Source organism: Chelonoidis abingdonii, chromosome 1, assembly GCF_003597395.2.
Source record: "Chelonoidis abingdonii isolate Lonesome George chromosome 1, CheloAbing_2.0, whole genome shotgun sequence".
Lineage (NCBI taxonomy): Eukaryota > Metazoa > Chordata > Testudines > Testudinidae > Chelonoidis > Chelonoidis abingdonii.
Window position 1 is genome coordinate 359,361,906 of NC_133769.1, and position 20,587 is coordinate 359,382,492.

At 45.7% G+C, this 20,587-nt stretch overlaps 1 protein-coding gene across 1 annotated transcript in view; it reads left to right on the top strand.

Annotated features, from left to right (window-relative positions):
- PAK1 (p21 (RAC1) activated kinase 1) overlaps positions 1-20,587 on the top strand; it is a 120,657-nt gene that overhangs the window by 93,301 nt on the left and 6,769 nt on the right. The window contains exons 11-13 of the mRNA XM_075061800.1: positions 6,031-6,148; positions 9,677-9,776; positions 17,453-17,649. Of these exons, the coding sequence (XP_074917901.1) occupies positions 6,031-6,148; positions 9,677-9,776; positions 17,453-17,649 (415 nt within the window). The remainder of the gene's footprint in view (positions 1-6,030; positions 6,149-9,676; positions 9,777-17,452; positions 17,650-20,587) is intronic.

Sequence of the window (20,587 nt, forward strand, 5' to 3'; positions counted from 1 at the left end):
GCCTTTCCGATTGGAACCCAAATTTGCTTAGCAAATCTTTATTACAAAAGGCAGCATGGGGAAGGATACCTTGCAATTAGGTAGACTGGACTGGGAAGAAGAAAGATCTAAGCCCTTTGGATCTATAGGCTTCCAACATCTGAGTGAAACCAGATCATAGGCCCTTCTATTGCCCATTCCTCTGACTGTAAATGGGGTAAGCGTGCTTTATCCACCAGAATTGCATCTGAAATGAGTTTTGTACAGATGCCTAGAGTTCCAACCAGATTGGGTCCCCTTTGTGCAGCACTGTATAAAAATACTATGCAATGCAGTGTATATTTTCCTTTGAATCCCAATCCTCCAGTGCTTTGCATATGAATGAGAACATAAAGGCCAATACTGGTCAGACCAAAGGTCCATCCAGCCCAGTACCTCTCCAACATGTGCCAACGCCAGTCCCGAGTGATCTCTCTCCTGCCATCATCTCACCCTCTCACAAACAGAGGTAGGACGCCATTCCTGTACCATCCTGGCTAATAGCACTATGGACTTAACCTCCATGAATTTATCAAGTTTTCTTTTAAACCCTATTATAGTCCTAGCCTTCACACCTCCTCAGCAAGACAGTTCCACAGGTACTGTGCACGTTACGAAAGACTTCCTTTATTGTGTTTTGTAAGCTGCTGCCCACTAATTCCATTTGGTGACCCTAGTTCCTTTGTATTATGGGAATAAAGTAAATGAACTTTTCCTTATCCACTTTCTCCACATCCTCATAATTTTATATACCCATCATATCCCCCTTAGTCTCCTCTTGTTCCAAGCTGAAGTGTCCTAGCCTCTTTAATCTCTCCTCATATGAGACCCATTCCAATCCCCTAATCATTTTAGTTGCCCTTCTCTGAACGTTTTCTAATGCCAGTATATCTTTTTTGAGATGAGGAGCCCACATCTGTACGGTGGACCCCTGTACCTATGCAGAGCCCCGTGAGGTAAACTTAGAGACCTTTTGTTTCTCAGCTTTTGAGAGAAATAGCCTTTAAAAACAAACAAACAACAAAACCAACCAATCAGCCCCACAAAAATAAAACCCTTCAGTTGTAGTCAAGTATATGGAAAAGCCCCATGCAATTGAATAGGAGTAGAATCACAGTGCTACCCAGGAATGTGATACTGTACTGTGCACCTCTGAAATTTAATAGCTAATTCTTATTTCGCTGTAAGATTTTAAAAAATTAATAGTGCTCTGTAGTAGAAATATAACTTTGTATCAAGTACTATGTGATTGTCCAAAAACTGTGCAGAAGAGCTGTTGTTTTCTACTGAATTCTATAGAGTTTTTCACAAGAGCAGGTTTATAGTGATGGTTGGTGTTTATATGTTGTCTTCTATAGAAAAATCTCAAAGTACCTTATAAACCGTAAGCCTGAGAGAAACACATCACTATTCTACAGCTGGGGAGACAGAGGTACAGAGAGGTTCTGGGCCCGATTCTCCCACCCTGACTCACGCTGAGTAACTTCTCGTTGCATAAGGAGCCCCATTTCAGTAGGACTACATAGCGTGAGTCAGGGTGGCAGAATTTGACCCCAAGTGATGTGCCCAAGGTCATACAGCAGGTCAGTGGAGGGAACAGAACTTGGTCCTGTATCTGTAATCACAGTCCCCTTTGCTGTCTCAGAAACTGCACCCCCCCCTCCAAAAAAAAAACAACATTTGAAACATATCTGCAATAAACTATTCAGTGACTAATACTGGCCTCTGCTGTGGTTAAAGATCAAGATGAGCCTGGAGGTGGCACCAGCTTGCTTCCTCAAATCACATTTACGCAGCTGGAGCTGGCAGGAAGCTTGAATTAATTCTGTGTCCTTGCAGGTTTTGTAAGATCTCTGCTATTTAGGTGCCAGGCTCTGCCATGCACATACGGCTGCTGATGGCATAGCTTCAGATTCCCAGCATGCTTCTTGGCTTGCTCTGTTCGCTGCGCAGAATTACTCTTCAGCTTCCAGCTGGTGTTCACTGAGTTGCGCTGTGTATGGTCATGCTGGACATGTGATCTCCCAATCTCTTGCCCATTGGGCAAGCTGAGTTATGCTGCAGAAGACACTAGTGGCAGGGAAGGAAAGTGCCACTGATCAATTAAAGGCGCTGATGAAATCTGCAAGGCAGGCATGTCTAATTGTACTTGACTAGAAAGATGATGATGGTGATGATGATGAGTAAGACACAAAACCTTAAAAGCGGGTGGGGGGATTTTTGGGATACAATAGCTTTGGGGATCCATTAGGAGGAGGATGATCCATTTTCATCGGGTCAGCAGGAATATTCATGAAGAAAATTGTAGTGTTCCAACTGTATAGTCTCCTTCAAGAGAGAGTTATTGCACAGACAGCAGAACCAGTCATAGCCCAGTTCCTATGGAATCTGTACTGCTGGGAAGAGACTCCAAACAGAGCAGCAAAGGGGGCATTGCACCACAGCTTCCTTTCCCCATGGACATATGTTGTCCAGAGGCTGTGTTCTCGGCACATGCAGGGAAACATAGGCCAGTTGGTGAATGTTCCTGGGTCCTGTGTACACTCCTGCAGGATTCTCAAGGGATTTGCCCAGTACAGTGCAGAGAGTCATTGGTGAGCTGGGATTCTGATCTCCTTGGCTCCTAGTCACCTGCTCAGATGACTAGACCATACCTGTCCTTATTTAACTAGAGTCTCTTTTAGTGCAAATGTAAATGGTGTGTGTTACTTTGGAGCAAAAGCCCACACCCTGAAGCAGTCCTGTGTGCCTCAGAATCATTACTACCTACAATAACTCCTTGCTTAACGTTGTAGTTATATTCCTGAAAAATGCGACTTTAAGTGAAACGATGTTAAGTGAATCCAATTTCCCCATAAGAATTAATGTAAATGGGGGTGGGGGTTAGGTTCCAGGGAAATTTTTTTCACCAAACAAAAAACTATATAGCTATACACACAGTATACGTTTTAAACGAACAATTTAATATTGTTCACAGCTATGATGATTGCGAAGCTTGGTTGAGGTGGTGAAGTTAGAGGGTGGAAGAGGGAGGGATGTTTCCCAGGGAATGCCTTGCTGCTAAATGATGAACTAGCACTTGGCTGAGCCCTCAAGGGTTAACGTGTTGTTGTTAATGTAGCCTCTCAGCAAAGGTAGCACGAACAGGAGGGAGAGGAGACAGCATAGCAGACAAAGAAAGACACACACCTTGTGTGTGGGGGAGAGAGAGAGAGATGCACACTGCCCCTTTAAGTAAGCTGACCCACTCTTAAGTGCCTTGTCTTTTTAAGTGGATCAGGAAGTTGAGACAGCAGCTGCTCCCCCAAGCTCTCTTTCTCTCTCTCCGTCCGTGTCCCCACCCTGCTCTATATAGAGAAGAGGTAAGTGAGGTGCAGGAGCAGGGCGCAGGGAGACACCCTGACATTAACCCCCTCCCTTCCGCTCCTGCACAGCAAGCAGGAGTCTCTGGGAGCAGCTCCGAGGCAGAGGGCAGGAGCAGCACATGGCAGTGGGGGGAGGGACAGCTGAACTGCCGATTGATTGCCTGCTGGGTGGCTGCAGCACAGAGAATTTAGGGAAGCAGGGAGTTGATGGGGGCTGCTGGTCCACCCTGGATCCAAGTCCCCACCAGCTAGCTGCAACGGGCTGCTCTTCCTGCAGGCAGTGGGCAAAGCAGACGGCTGCCAAATGACATTAGAAGGGAGCATTGCACAGCTTTAAATGAGCATGTTCCCTAATTGATCAGCAACGAAACAACGTTAACTGGAATGACTTTAAGTGAGGGAATTACTGTATTTTAAAGCCAGAATATGCGTTAAAACTTCTCGATTCTCCTATTTGAAAGATTTTAGCTAATCATTGAACCGGACACTCACCTTGCTTTCTACCTTTGACAACTTGGAGAATTATTCATTACTTTGAGACTGTCTATTACATTTTCCTCTGGCTTTCCAGCTGCAGTAGGATTGGTCATCTGATCAGACTGAAGCGTTCTTTAATTGATGCTAGTGCACAATGTCACGACCAGCACAGCAGCTCTTAATCTGATTTGATTCTTGTTTTTCTGTCTGCTGATCACGTCTGCTTTATAGACCAACAGGCTGCAAAATGTGCTGGTAATAAAATGTGTAAAGCTGACCACATAGATTCTTTTCCCGCCTCAAAATTAACTTTTAAAAACTGGAGGGTAGCAATGATGAGATAGAAGTTATAATTGGCATTTACTGTGAGGATAACAAATAAATTAAGCTTCCCACTGTGGGCCTTGTAAAGGAATGTAGTTTCTCACATTACAGATGGGCAAATTGAGGCAGAGGTGAGATGACTCACTGAAGGTTACACGAGTTAATGCCAGAGATAGCAGTTCTTCATCCCAGTGGCTTGTTTATAACCTCAAGAACACACATACTCCTTAAAGGGACTAGGATTTCACCACAGCCCCCTGGAAGAGGGAAATTGTGAACTGGCCAACAGAACCAGGTCATATGCAGCCATCTCTTTCCCAACCCCTGTCCCATCCTGTTGTGGACATACCAGGAAAGGGTCAGGCCAGAGTCCTGCTGTACTAGATTCACAGCTGGCATATGGTCCTTTAGCTCTAATTTAATGCCTGGGCCAAGACAATTTGAGAATCAGGCAGCCATAATCAGCTCCCCAGTGGACATGTCCTTTGCCCCTGCACCAAGCAGATCTTGATGCAGGTGAGAATCTGGCCCAAGGATGGTCTTGTGATTAAACCACAGAACTAGGAGCCAGAAGCCTGGTCTATAAGCTTAGTTCTGCTACTCTGTGGTGTCGTTTGGGGAAAATCTGTTTAACCTCTGTGCCTTCATTTTCCCTCTGTGTAAAATGGTGATAATGCTTGCGTATCTTGCAGGATACTGTCATTCTCAAATTGCTTTGAGATCCTTAGGTGTCATAGGTGCAAGGAAAGAATTAATGATCAGACTTTAAGAATATACAATATTGTCTTAAAAATGACTCTACTTAGTGGGCGCACAGCTGATCCATGACAAAACAGGAGCATATTACTATTTCCCCATCTCCCCTTTCCCGTCCCACACCTTTTATTTTCAACTACATGTTCTCTCTTGTCTTAAAGTAAGATCCAAGCTCTTTGGGGCGGGTACATCAAATAATAAATCATTGGAGTACCAGAAATATTGTCTGAGTAACTTAAATCTCTAGCACTGCTAAATTAACTGTCTGTTAACTAATAGCTGAAAGCCCATGCTGTCGCAGACTTAATTTATAGTCACGTATGTCAAAAATAAAACAAAAGGATGAAAATGGCCGAGAACTTAAAAATTGGCTTATAACAGACCGCAGATTCCATGTGTATGCTGATTATGTCGTATGGGTGGTTGTGTTGATTTGTGTCTCTAGGAGGGGTTGTGCTAGAATATTTGTTGATTTGTACAAGTGGCGAATGAGGGGAGTGTGCTGTGGTAAAGTGGTGTGTGCATTTTTGGGCTTATTGTACGTGCTGGTTGTGGTGTTGTATGGGTGGTTGCGTTGCCCTGGAAGAGTTGTGTGGGTTTATGTGGTGGCAGTTAGGTACAGAGGTGTGGCGATTTGGCCAAGTAATCCATCATCTGTGCCGTTTCCCTCAGACAGCCAATGAAAGTATTGCATATTAATTAGCTGTAGAGTAAGGATGGTGATTGGTTGAGTTACCTCTCATATAACAATAGTCTAGGACTCTTGGCATGGCATAGACACATGCATTACTATCGCTGTTCACCACACAGGTGTAATGCATAAAGTAAACATGGCTGAAAACTTAAAGCTGGATGGTAACAGACTGCGAATTCCAGTAATTCAACCTGGTGATATTCTGAACAAAAAAGAGTTCTCAGCCATGCTCGTAAGCTGATTCCATCACTCCACACTGACTCTCCAGGCATTTTGGACTTTAAAATGAGGCACAGATGCCTAGTGGCCCACTACATTTTAAAAATAGCTTTACTCAGAGCTTTTTTGGCTAAAGAAATACAACTACCGTCTGTTATTTTTTTTGGTCCTTTATAGTTACCTTGTAGGAGATGAACTGTGGGTAGTTATGGAGTATTTGGCAGGCGGCTCCCTGACGGATGTTGTAACAGAGACCTGCATGGATGAAGGACAAATAGCAGCTGTGTGTCGAGAGGTAAGATCATGCCCTACTCGTCAGAACGAGTGCTTAGTGTGAAATGTATAAATAAAATTAAGGTTTCCATGAAGTGTCATGGTTTTGCAGTATGACTTGGAACTAGATATTTAATAGTTCCATAGGACATAGCTTAACTGCGACAGAAACATTTAAAAGAAATATCCCCAGTGAGTTGAGCACAGAAGTAGCATGCCACAGTGCTGTGCAAACATTAGCTAATGGATGCAGTCCTGTTAACAGAGTAAATCTTTAACAATTTGAATTTCTGTTACCTAAAGTTCCTTGTTTGAAGTAAGGCCTGCCTGCCAGTGTCTGCCTAGGGACATGGTGGATTCTCCATCATGTGCAATCATTAAGTCAACAGTGGATACCTTTTGAAAAGCTGTGCTGTAACTCAAACAAGTTGTGGGCTTCATGGAAAAAATACTAGGTACGGTTCTGTGCTCTGTGTTATGCAGGAAGGCAGATTAGGTGATCACAATGGTCCCATCTGGCCTGAAAATCTTAATGTCTTTAATTCTCTGCGCTGATTCAGTGCCCCCATTAAATCAGGATAAAATGACTTTATACTGTTTTGATTTGCCCCAGAAACCAGGCTATGAGGGGCAAGCAAATGCTGAATGAAGGGGGAGATTTTCAAAGGCACAGATGGGAATTAGGCACCTGACTTTCCATTGACCCAGCTGCCTTCTTTGCCTTTGAAAAAAACTCCCCTCATATTTTTGTACTATCCCAGAGCCTTCACTTTCCTCCTGCCCTGGAAGGTGAATTCCATTGGATAATGGAATTCCTGCTTTTTAAAAGCAGAAGAAAGAAAGAAGATACTCCTTCTGGAGAGGCAGGTGGAATTTTAAGGCCTCGTTAAGGTAGGCCCCACAGAGTGCCCTGGATGGTTCCAGGCTTCCTGTGGATGTTCCTAAAAGAGCTCGTTCTGGCACACTGTATGTATGGAAGGGGGTGGCATTCCTCTTGAATGTAAAGCTGCTCTTTTTCCACTTGTGGTGCAGTTCTCAAATCTCTCTCCTTTTCAAATGTTGTTTAGAATTCAATAATTATATCGAAGAAACTTTGAAAACCATGCATCAAGCTGAAGAACTGTGGAAGCTCTGTTGTTGCCTGGGCCTTTATGGGCCAGCTCACTATTGCAAAGGAATTTTCTGGCAGTGCTCTTGTGATATTGCAGAACGATTTATTCCAGGTTGTGCCAGAGAAGCCCATGCACAGTGCTTATTTTTTAAATTTGGTTTGACCTATTTCTTCACAGCCTCATTAGTGGATCCATCATCTCAGTGTTAATATCCTGTTTGCAGACAGGCTTGCAACCTATTCTGGAGGTTCTAGGATAGTCCCTGTTTTCAGGGCAATGCCAGATCCCACATCTAGTTAATGGGGCTCAAAATCACTTTTAGGGCTCCCAACACATAATCCCTTGCAGCATGGTAACATTTTGATGCCTTAACCCTCAGATCCAGAGCTAGGCAAATTTTTCAGAAGTTTCTTTACCAAAAACTCAGTTTGGGGTGAGTGAAGCTATTCGCAAATTTGTGTTGAGTTCACCAACCAGTTTCAACCAAACAGAAAAAGTTGAAATGTTTCAATACCATGGAAAGGAAATATTTTGTTTCAACCCCACAACAATTCATTTAAGTTTTCAGCCTTTTGAAGAAAACAAAGCAAAGGCTTCACAAAGTGGTGGTGGTGCCTCTGTTATAATAGCCTTGTGGCTAAAGCAGTTATCTGGGATGTGGGAGACCCAGGTTCAGTGTCCTCACCTACCTGATGCTGAGTAGGGACTTGAGCTCATGTTTTAAATAAGTGCCCTCGCTGCAAGGCTGAAGGTTCATTCTTGCTCTCTTTAGTCAGACATGATGATATGAACAGCCTGTAGCCCATGAAGAGCCCCCAGTGCAGAATTTTCCCAGCTCTGAAATGTCCAGCCTTTTCCTGGACAATTCACAGGAATAATAAGGCTTGTTTGCTCCAACTCATCACCTTTTAACTGGAGTTAACTCTCATTTCAGTTCAAAGGCAATGCTGGGTTGGGTTAGATTAAAAGTAAAACAAGTTTATTCTTTTTATTGGAACTCACTTAAAATCCTATCCTCTCTTGTTAATAGAGCTAGAAATGGTTACAGGCAAATAGAAGTGAAAAATGCTTTCTAGCAGCTAAAACTTAACAAAACAAGCTACAGCCATTGTTCAATATACCAATCTACTTTCCAGCAAGATGGCTGACCTCCCCTCTGGTTGGGTTCTTCCACAAAGTCTGGGAAGATTGTCTTTTTAGATGGAAGATAACTTGGGATTGTTTTTGCCCCTCTCTTTTATAGTCCACTGAACCTTTGCAATGGATTTTTCTGAAGGTTAATGTCCCCAGAGGAAAGTTCATTCAAGCTGCGAGGAAGGCAACATGAAGTCTCCTGGTAAAGGAAATTTCATGCTGGTTTCTTCTCCTGCTGGTGTTTGCTAAAATGCAAATTGATCTGTTTCTTGTAGCCCCTCTCCTACCCCCCCATGCTGTGATGCTAAGTGGTTATCTCCTCTCCTTGTTTGCTTGATGGTCCTATTAACTTTCTATGTAAATTGCATTCCCATTGTCACTTACTCAACCTTGGAAGTACCTTCAAGGTGGCAGAACCACATTTCTTTGTCTAGGGTGGAGTAACTTCAGCTCTGCCTGGCAGATGCACATTAAGACCATTAATTCCTCATGTTTGTAAATTTGAATTTGTCCCCTGTACGTACACCCCCAATAATATTAAGTATCTGTATGGCATTAGCTTTCTATTGATATTGTAACCTGTATCTAAAAGGTGTCATGTATGTCATTAATGAGTTGGGGTACACACAACTGGTCAGGGTAGCTGAAACTCACTCCTAGATGCCAGTGAGCCTCTTGCACTGGGATGCTGTTAGAGTCACAGTTTCCCACATCCCATGTGGCTGCTCTCACCAGCGGACAAAAGCTTATAAGGGAGGCTCCACCCAACATCCTCCTTCCTAATTGAGAATCCTTTCTTTTGCTTTTGTCAAAATGCCTGAAATCTGAAACAAAATGTTTTGGGTAGAAGTAATTATTTTTTTTTTTGACTTTAAGACATTTTGTTTAGTTTTGACTTAAAATTTTTTCTGATTTGCTAAAAAGTTTAAAAAATGCCTTTTTTAGTTTGACCCAAAAAATAACTTCTTATGCATTTGTTTATTCTGGGAGGAATTGCCAATGAACAGAAAAATCCATATTTTGCCCAATTCATAATGATTAATTCCAATTTGGGTCTGATCAGGGTACAAACAACGATCTCCATTCCGCACAGATTTGAGATACTCTGACATATCACTTGTGTGTCACATAGAAGTACAGTCATGAAACTGTGGAGATAGAATATGTTGCTTATAGTAAAGAAACTAAGCCCATGTTGTTTAAAAGTGCATCTCTTCAGATTCGACTAGTTGCCCCTTTTCTAATGCAATTTCAAAGGTTGTTGAATGGCTTTATTAAAAAAATACTGTATTGTTTTCTCATAGTGTCTTCAGGCTCTGGAATTCCTGCATTCAAGCCAAGTCATTCACAGAGACATCAAGAGCGACAACATTCTACTAGGAATGGATGGCTCCGTCAAATTAAGTATGCAGAAGGCAGCCTTGATGATGACTCTAATTATGAGCTTGCAAATTAAAGGGCAGGTTGTCCTTCCAAGGCACAGTTGTGTTGTGAGGATAGCCAGTAGGCAGTGGCACCTATTTACGTTAATGGTAGCTGCAGGGATTAATCGCTGTGCACTGAGACCATAGCTTTAAATATGGTTGGGCTAGATCAGGGGTCGGCAAGCTCTGGCAGGCAGCTCGCCAGGGTGCTTACTCTGGTGGGCCGGGCCAGTTTGTTCCTGCTGCGTGTGCAGGTTCGGCCGATCGCAGCTCCCACTGGCTGCGGTTCACCGTCCCAGGCCAATGGGGGTGGTGGGAAGCCGCGGCCAGCACATCCCTCGGCCTGTGCCACTTCCTGCTGCCCTCATTGGCCTGGGATGGCGAACCACAGCCAGTGGGAGCCGCGATCCGCTGAATCTGCCAACGCAGCAGGTAAACAAACTGGCCTGGCCTGGCCTACCAGGGTAAGCACCCTGGCGAGCAGCGTGCCAGAGGTTGCCGACCCCTGGGCTAGATTAAAAAGGATGACTTGAGGTGGACGGAGGAGCAGATGTGTTGAATAAGAAGGTATCATTTATATTTACATAAATCCCTTTTCAGAGTAGAACTGCACTTCAATATCCCACTGTTTTGACTTTGTAGCAAGTTATGAATAGCTAGCCAGAGGCAAAGATGCTGTGTGCATTATAGAATTTTTTTTTAAACTGCATTCTGATAGCTGCCTAGTGCGGGTTAAGTTAGAAAAGTCTCTCTGTGAAAATGGTGCAGTATGCTTTCAGGTTGATTCTCTCAATGGCTCCAATACAAATTTACTCAGTTATAACCCATAGATGATTTTTCTAGCTATTAGCCTGGGTGCAAGGCTCAATCTGGGATCTAAAAATTAAGCTGTATGTTTTCTCCCCCTTACCTCAACCTGAAATAAAATTCTACCAGCAAAAATTTGCTGGTAGTTATGTTTCTTCTTCAAGTAGATGCAGATATATATTCCACTTAGGTGTGCATGCACTCATTACACCAGAGCTGAAGAAATTTCCCTAGCAGTACCCATAGGGGATGGCACTCATGCTTTGTGGCCATAACCCCTCCCTTAGCTACATGAGACAGTGTTGTCCTGACCCTCCCTCAGTTTCTTCTTACTGCCTGTAGCTGGAGTTGGCGCCCTGTGTGATCTTAACCTTGTTACCTCTCAACTAGTTTACTATTTTCCCTTGTGTGTAGTTAGAACATAAGAATGGCCATACTTGGTCAGACCAAAGTCCATCTAGCCCAGTATCCTGTCTTCTGACAGTTGCCAATGCCAGGTGCCCCAGAGGGAATGAATAGAACAAGTAAGCATCAAGTGATCCATCCCCTGTCACCTATTCCCAGCTTTTGGCAAACAGACTAGAAACACCATCCCTGCCCATCCAGGCTAATAGCCACTGATGGACCTATCCTCCATGAATTTATCTAGTTCTTTTAGTTAGTAGTATCCTTAGTGCTAGAGTAGCGTTAGTTGTAGTAGTTTGTTTCCTCGGTGATGCCCCGACTGATGTGTAAACATTGTCCTTTCTGTGGAGGAGCGATCCCCACATGCAGTGCTTCCTCTGTCTCAAGGAGGCCCACATCAGAGTGTTGTGTGATCAGCAACTCATCTAAGAAAACGGACTCAAGAGGCGCGGGACCTTTGCCTGAAGCAGTACCTACTCGAACAGGCCATGCAGCCTGCATCAGTACCAGGGCCCTCACTGAGATGCAGATCACCCTTGGGTTTGGAGAGTGCTGCCACTTCATGTTCCGAAGAAACTGAGGAGCCATTCCCATTGACGGTGCCGAGGAAAAGGTCCCATGACACCACCTGAGATTGCTTCAGGTCTGGGGGTGACTCTTCCACCTGACCCAGGAAAAGCAGACCAGCACAGAATTGGTGCCGGTGTGCAGGATAGCACAGGTACCTCTAACCCTTCCCTGGTACTGAATAGGAAGGCTAGAAACCCTGTACTGTTGACTCCGGTTCTGGTGTCTTGAGTCTGGTACCGACGAGGGACATAGTGATATACCAATAAATGTGGAAACAGTCGGTACCAGACAGTTACAGACCTCCTCTGCCTCTTGGTCCCAGTCTTTCCATTGGTCCAGGACTGCATCATGTATAGCCCTGTTGGCTGAACAAGTGCTGAAACCTCGGGTCAATCGGCACCATACCCCAGTGTTCCCCTTGCAGGGTCTGTGCCAGAATTGGTATAGGGACCTCGGTACCAGGAATCTCCTCTGCACAGCTACGGTTGGCTCTGCAAGTGCTTCCATGGCGACTTTCACCTCCCTCAACGTCAGTACCATCAGACAGTCTGGTAAAGCTGCTGACTTTGGGATCGACAGCACTTCCAGAACCAGCATACTCAATACTGATGGTACTGTTTCCATGAGCAGCACCTCTTCCTGCCTTGTTCTGGACAGGGGATGCATCAGATGGGTTACTTGTTCCCTCTGGCCTCACTCCACCCTTTTTTGCAGGATCCCGAGGCTCCTTGGCATCTGAGTCAGGGTCACCATTCTCCTGCTCTCCATGGCCTGACCAGCGTCGGGGCCCTTTGATGGAATGTTATGGGTACCAGGATTGATGCTTGTCTCATGGTCAGGAGGGAGGCCTGTGGCCTGGCACTTACTGTCCACCAATGCGTTATCCATGTCAACGGCCTCCATGGAATGCTCCTCGGTTGCAGAGGTCCCGCTCTTCGATTTGCTTGAAGGCCAAATTGCTGGCCAGATCTACAGTGATGACCATCATGGTACACTGCAGTGCCAGGCTCTGGGGGTTCTTCTCCCTGTGGAGCCCCCACAGTCATCCTGTCCGGGTCCATCAGCCCTAGAACAGGATCCGGCTTTGGCTCAGGTAAGGGCCTAGTCTTTGTTTCTGGATGATTCTGTGCTGCCTGGCTCATCCTTTCCTTCAGAACCAGAAGATTTTAAGGCATACCAAGAGCTTTTGTGGGGCATAGCTTCTTCCTTCAGTATCCAAGTGGAGTTCTTGCAAGAGAATACCCACAAATTAGTGGATATCTGCAGCCGTCTGCTCCTGGGAGAGTTGCGCTCCTATCAAGGATGTGCTCCTTGAACCAGCTAAGGCCCTCTGGAGCATGCTGGCTTCTGTACCACCTGCAGTTTTACTCCCATCCAGCCCCAAATTCCCTAGTTGAATCTGCAGTGAACGACAGAGCCCAGCAGGGCAGTCCCCTAAGGATAGGGACTCTAAATGATTGAACCTCTTGGGCAGGAAGATTTACAACTTCTCTTCCTTATGGATGCAAACTAGCAACCCTTGCAGTCCAAGTATGATTTTGTTAAGTGGACAGCTATGTCAGAGTTCACAGACCAGCTGCCTTGTGTGAGGAATTTTGGGCATTTGTCACTGAGGGGTGTTTGGTGGCTAAGGTGTCCTTGCAGCCCATGCTAGACATCGTGAACACTTCAGCCTGGGTGATGGCCTCTGCAGTCACCATGAGGAGGTCTTCCTGGCTGCAGGGTCTGGGCATTGCCCCTGATGTCCAGCAAGCCATTGAGGATTTGCCCTGAAACAGCCAAACACTGTTCTTTGACAAAACGACGAGACACTGCATTCCTTCAAGGACTCTGGGGCTACACTGCGGTCCTTGGGGATGTACATGCCAGTGGTGCAGAGGTGCCACTGCGGCGTTCAGCAGCAGTATTGTCCATAGCACATGTTTGGCCGGCTTTGCCCTCCTCCAAAGCAATGGGACAAACCCAGAAAGAGGGATAGATTCAATAGGAGAAAGCAATTGGTCTCGGGGTTCGGCCAGGCCACACACTGTCCTCCAAGCACCCATTTTGCCTCTTTGGGCCAGAGCACTGTTCTAGTCATTGCTCCTCTTCTGATCTCCCTGCTTTGGGGACAGGCTGGTCTTCTTTCACAATGCTTGGGGATCGATCACCACTCACAGCTGGGCCCTAAGCACCATCAGATTGGGTTATGGCACCCAGTTCCTCTCCACAACTCCTTCCCACCTTCCCTCCCCATCCCCCGTCAGGGCCCTCTCTCACGAGATACTGCTCTTTGAGCAGATCCGCTCTCTGCTAACTTTGGAAACAGCATGGTTGTGACACAGCTGAATGAGGAGGGAGAGCCATGTTTAGTGGCTGTCCAACAAATCCTCCTTAACGGTAGAGGACATTCCACCAGGGTGGCCTATTCAGTGAAATGGAAGCGATTTTTGGTATGGCCATTAGCCCGCAGAATCCAACCATCACTGACCTCTATCCAGGGCATTTTGGAGAGCCTGCTGCACCTTCTGTCATTGGGCTTGTGTTTAGTTCATTGAAAGAGTATCTGGCAGCGATATTGGTATTTCATCCCCCCCATTCAGGGAAGATCAGTCGTCGTCAATGCCATGGTAGCAAGATTCTTAGAAGAGCTCCTTCATCTACATCCCCCATTCCTAGAGCCACTTCATCTGTGGGACCTTACCTCATCCTAGCAGCCTTAATGGGACCTCCATTTGAGCCCCTGGCATCTTGTCCCTTACTGCTTGTGTCAGAAAACTGTATTCCTGGTAGTGATCACATCCCCAGGGAAAGTGTCAGAGGTGCAGGCTCTGATGGCAGAGCCACCATATACACAATTCTCCAAAGACAAAGTGACCTTATGGCCTGAATCCAAAATTTTTGTCTAAAGTGGTTTCCCAGTTTCATTTGAACCAAGTGATGTCTATATCTGTGTTCTTTCCTAAGCCACATTCATCTCCAAAAGGCAGCATCTCCATATCTGAGGTGTCAGGCTGGCCTGACATCTGGACAGGCCTAAACCATTTCATGCTTTGCCTCATTTGTGTCGTATGCAGATCGCATGAAGGGTCAAGTGGTTTCTGCAGAGACCATCTCCAAATGGATAACATCCTGCATCAAGACTGCATAGGAAATAGCTCTGGCTACCCCCTCGCATTGGGTGCAAGCTCATTCTATTATAGCGCAAGCAGTATCCGTAGTGTTTCTCAGTGACATTTCCATATTGGACATTTGCAGGGCTGCTACGTGGTCGTCAATACATGCGTTCACAAACCATTGTGCTATAACCGCATGTTCCAGGGTGGGATGCAGGCTTTGGTAGGGCGGTCTTGGAGTCACTGTTTAGGTAGACCCTGAACCCCGCCTCCTGGTGGGGTACTGCTTGTGAGTCACACAAGTGGAATACACGGCTGTGTCTACTTGAAGAAGAAGAAATGGTTACTTACTGTAACTGTGATTCTTTGAGATGTAATGCAGTCACGTATTCCATGACCCAGCCTCCACATCCTCTGTATTGGAGTCTTGTGTCCAGGCATTTGGTGCTAAGGAACTGAGGGAGGGTTGGGACAGCGCTGTCCCATGTAGCCAGGGGAGGGGCTATGGTGACAAGGCGCAAGTGCCACTTCTCCGCAGGTACTGCTAGGCAAATTTCTCCAGCTCTGGTGAGCTGGGCACACACACACTTACATGGACTATACGTGTCTGTATCACATCAGTTCCAGTAAGTAACCATTTCTTATGGTGCAGGAGGCATGAGAGAAACCAGCTTGCTGTGTTGGCTTTGCAAGGCTAACAGGAGTAAGTCCTTGTTTTAATCAGTAAAATAAGCAGATGAGTTGAAAAGACATGGGGATCAGAAATCTTCACTTAAAGGTTCCGTTATTCTTACTTTTGACGAAAACTGAATTTAAATGTCTAAAAGTAAATTAATTTTAGTATGGACACAAGTGTTCACACTGTAAAGCAAATCTAGCTAGATGGGATGACACATCTACTGTGGAAATAACACAACTGTGACACATCTGATTAGAAAAAACATAGACTATCCTAATCCCAGATCAGATTTAACATCAGTTAACTTTTCTGGCAATGTCAACTTAGAATAATGACATTTAGAATGTACAGCATATATAGTGCGCTATGCTTTCAGGGAGGTTGTGAGACAAGAAATACTGTCTCCATTTTATATGTGGTCATGGAGGTGTTCAGTTGTCCAATGGCATTACAGTGAGTCATTACAGTAACTTCTTGCTTAACGCTATAGTTCTGTTCCTGAAAAATGTGACGTTAAGCGAATCCAATTTCCTCATAAGAATGAAAGTGGGGACACACACACACACGCAGTATAAGTTTTAAACAAACAATTTAATACTGTACACAGCAGTGAAGCTTGTTTGATGTGGTGAAGTAAGAGGGTGGGATATTTCCCAGGGAATGCCTTACTGCTAAATGATGAACTAGCATTCGTCTGAGCCCTCCAGGATTAACACATTGTTAATGTAGCCTCACACTCCACAAGGCAGCACGAATGAAGGGAGGGGAGACAGCATGGCAGACAGAGACACATATCCTGTGTGCAGGGCCAGCTTTAGGCCGATTCCCCCGTAGGTGCCTTTTAAATTTTTGTTGTTTTTTTTTACATACCCGGCGGCAATCCGAGTCTTTGGCGGCATTTCGGCGGCGGGGGGTCCTTCAGTGCCGTGGAAGACCTGGAGCGAGTGAAGGACTCCCATGCTGCTGAAGACTCAGGCTCCCGCCGGGTATTCGAATCGGGCCCCACAGTTCCTAAAACCAGCCCTGCTGGTATGTGGGGGAGAGAGAGATGCGCATTACACCTTTAAGTACCCTGACACCACTCTAAGTACATTGCCTTTAAAAAGATCAGGAAGTTGAGACAGCAGCTGCAGCCAGCAAGCTCTCTCCTTCCTGAGCCCTGTCGTCCCCTCCTTGCTTTATGTGGAGAAGGGGTAAGCGGAGGGCAGGATTAGGGGGGAGGGGGACACCCTGACATTAGCCCCCCATTCCTCCCCTCCCCTGCACAGTAAGCAGGAGGCTCCCGGGAGCAGCTCCAAGGCAGAGGGCAGGAGCAGCACATGGCAGTGGGGGAGGGACAGCTGAACTGCTGGCAATTGCTAGCCTGCAAGCAGTGGACAAAGCAGGCGGCTGCCAAACAACATTATGAGGGAGCACTGCGCAACTTTAAACGAGCATGTTCCGTAATTGATCAGCAATGTAACAATGAAACAAAGTTAACTGGGTCAACTTTAAGTGAGGAGTTACTGTACGGAATCCAGATGCCTTGTGTCTTAACCACATAACTACCCTTCCTTTCATAACTTACATCAACTGATGCATAATATGAAACCCATTTTCAGTCTTGTTTTCAGTCAATTCTTTGGCATTAATGGCTTTCTCATAACAAAAGAATGAGGGGTCACCAAATGAAATTAATAGGCAGCAGGTTTAAAATGAACAAAAGGAAGTATTTCTTCACACAGTGCACAATCAACCTGTGGAACTCCTTGCCAGAGGATGTTGTGAAGGCCAAGACTATAAAAAGGAACTAGAACAGTTCATGGAGGATAGATCCATCAATGGCTATTAGCCACGATGGGCAGGGAAGGTGTCTCTAGCCTCTGTTTGCCAGAAACTGGGAATGAATGACATGGGATAGATCACTTGATGCTTACCTGTTCTGTCCATTCCCTCTGAAGGACCTGGCATTGGCCACTGTCAGAAGACAGGATACTGGGCTAGATGGACCTTTGGTCTGACCCAGTATGGCTGTTCTTATGTTCTTCTCTATCTTTGTGAACAAACTAATTTATCTTTAAAATGTCTCCTTGCCCCCCCACCCGCAATTTTCTCTTCCAGCTGACTTTGGTTTCTGTGCCCAAATAACACCAGAGCAGAGCAAACGCAGCACCATGGTGGGGACACCTTACTGGATGGCTCCTGAAGTGGTGACGCGGAAGGCTTATGGGCCGAAAGTGGACATCTGGTCTCTGGGAATCATGGCTATTGAAATGATTGAGGGAGAACCTCCTTACCTCAATGAGAACCCCCTGAGAGTAAGCTAATGCAATGTCACTGCAGTGCCATGCAAGAGTCAGCCAGATGTGTCATACCTGGCTTCGCTTTTGTGATAGTTACTGTATAGTCATACGTTAATAAGGAAACCTCAGAAGTTTCTGCGTTAGGGTGAACAGACGCAGAGAATCCTGTGGCACCTTATAGACTAACAGACGTTTTGGAGCATGAGCTTTCGTGGGTGAATACCCACTTCGTCAGATGCATGTAGTGGAAATTTCCAGGGGCAGGTATATATATGCTAGCAAGCAAGCTAGAGATAACGAGGGTTAGTTCATCAGGAAGGATGAGGCCCTGTTCTAAGCAGTTGAGGTGTGAAACCAAGGGAGGAGAAACTGGTTCTGTAATTGGCAAGCCATCACAGTCTTTGTTTAGTCCAGAGCTGATGGTGTCAAATTTGCAGATGAACTGAAGCTCAGCAGTCTTCTATTTGAAGTCTGGTCCCTGAAGTTTTTTTTGCTGCAGATGGGCCACCCTTAAGGTCTGCTAAGTGTGGCCAGGGAGGTTGAAGTGCTCTCCTACAGGTTTTTGTATATTGCCATTCCTAATATCTGGATTTGTGTCCATTGATCCTTTTCCATAGAGACTGTCCAGTTTGGCCGATGTACATAGCAGAGGGGCATTGCTGGCATATGATGGCGTATATTACATTTGGTGGACGTGCAGGTGAATGAACCGGTGATGGTGTGGCTGATCTGGTTAGGTCCGTGATGGTGTCGCTGGTGTAGATATGTGGGCAGAGTTGGCATCGAGGCTTGTGCATGGATTGGTTCCTGAGCTAGAGTTACTATGGTACGGTGTGCAGTTGCTGGTGAGAATACGTTTCAGGTTGGCAGGTTGTCTGTGGGCAAGGATTGGCCTGCCACCGCAAGACCGGTGAAAGTGTGGGATCATTGTCCAGGATGGGTTGTAGATCCCTGATGAATGCGTTGGAGGGGTTTTAGCTGGGGGCTGTATGTAATGGCCAGTGGAGTCTGTGGTTTCTTTCTTGGGTGTGTCTTGCAGTTGGAGGCTTCTGGGTACATGTCTGGCTCTGTTTGATCTGTTTTCCTAATTCCTCATGCGGATAATTGTAGTTTGAGAATGCTTGGTGGAGATTTTGTAGGTGGTTGGTCTCCTGTCTGAGGGGTTAGAGCAGATGCGGTTGTACCTCAGTGCTTTGGCTGTAGACAATGGATCGTGTGATGTGCCCGGGATGGAAAGCTGGAGGCATGAAGTAGGCATAGCGGTCGGTAGGTTTTTCGATATAAGGTGGTATTAATGTGACCATCACTTATTGCACCGTGGTGTCTAGAAAGTGGACCTCCGTGTAGATTGGTCCAGCTGAGGTTGATGATGGGGGTGGAAGTTGTTGAATTGTCGTGGAATTTTTTCTAGAGTCTCCTTCCCATGGGTCCAGATGATGAAGATGTCATCAATGTAGCGTAAGGTAGAGAAGGGGCGTGAGTGGACGAGAGCTGAGGGAGGCGTTGTTCCAGGTCAGCCATAAAAATATTGGCATATTGGGGGCCATGCGGGTGCCCCCAAAGCAGTGCCACTGATCTGGGATATATATTGTCATCAAATTTGAAATAGTTGTGTGTGAGTATAAAGGCACAGAGCTCAGCAAGCCAGTTGTGTTGTGACATCATCAGGGATACTGTTCTGACAGCTGTATTCCATCTGTGTGTGGGATGTTTGTGTAGAGAGCCTCTACATCCATTTGGTGGCTAGGATGGTGTTTTCTGGAGGTGACCATGCATTGTAGTTTCCTCAGGAAATCAGTGGTGTCACGGAGATAGCTGGGAGTGCTGGTGGCATAGGGTCTGAGTAGAGAGTCCACATATCCAGACAGTCCTCAGTGAGAGTGCCAATGCCTGAGATGATGGGGCGTCCAGGATTTCCAGGGTTTGTGGATCTTGGGTAGTAGATAGAAAACCCTGGTCGGGGCTCTACGGGTACTGTGAGTTTGATTGTCTCCGATGTGTTAGTGTAGGGAGTGTCCTGAGTAGATGGTGCAGTTTCTTAGTGTATTCCTCAATGGGATCTGAGGGAAGTGGCCTGTAGAATTTGGTATTGGAGAGTTGTCTGGCAGCCTCCTTTTGGTAGGTCAGACTTGTTCATGATGACAACAGCACCTCCTTTATCAGCCTCTTTGATGAACAGATGCACCTTGGATGCTTCTCTGAACTTCTCTGCTATATTAGGCCAGAAGCAATGCAAGAATAGTCTTTTGTGCCATTTCTCTCCATTCTGTCCCTATCCTGGCTAGAAACTAGAAATGAAGAAGATTCTGACCATTTCAGAGCCTTAAAAGTCTGAGTTTGGTTCTAGATAGTGGAGGCCTGTGGTCTTGGTTTTGTGGAGTGATTTAACCGTCCTTCGTAAGCTGTCTTTCTAGGAATACCTTTCCAGTGGCCCACTTCAAAGCATGTCAGGTGCTTTTGTAGACTTTCTCCTAAGACTCTGAGGACCAGATTGTGGGTAGTTACTTACTATTCCAAGTTATGGGTGTGAGGCAGCAGCAGCACCGGTAGGCATAGTGTTCTGTAATCGCGGCTGGCTTCTCAAATCCTCAAGACCAGCCCCTCCTGTGCAATCCCATTCCATTTCACTGCCTGGTTCTCATACTGTGGCAGTGGTAGATGGGTTGCAAAGGCTGAGCCCAGGCAGTGGATGAGCTGCAAGCATTGCAGGAGATGTTTCAAATCCAAACATATTCAAAATAAATGTTTCTGTTAATAGTTTTGTAAAATTTTGGGGTTTTTACATAATCTAAAAATGTTGAGTCTAATCTGCCTGACATTGTCCCTTTCCATATATGATATACACCAGACCTTCACTTATTCATTTGGGTGCAGATGACCTGCAAAGTTAATCAATGGATCAAATTATCCCTCTGTTGGTCAGATGTGACTCCTGAGAGGATGAGAAGAGTCT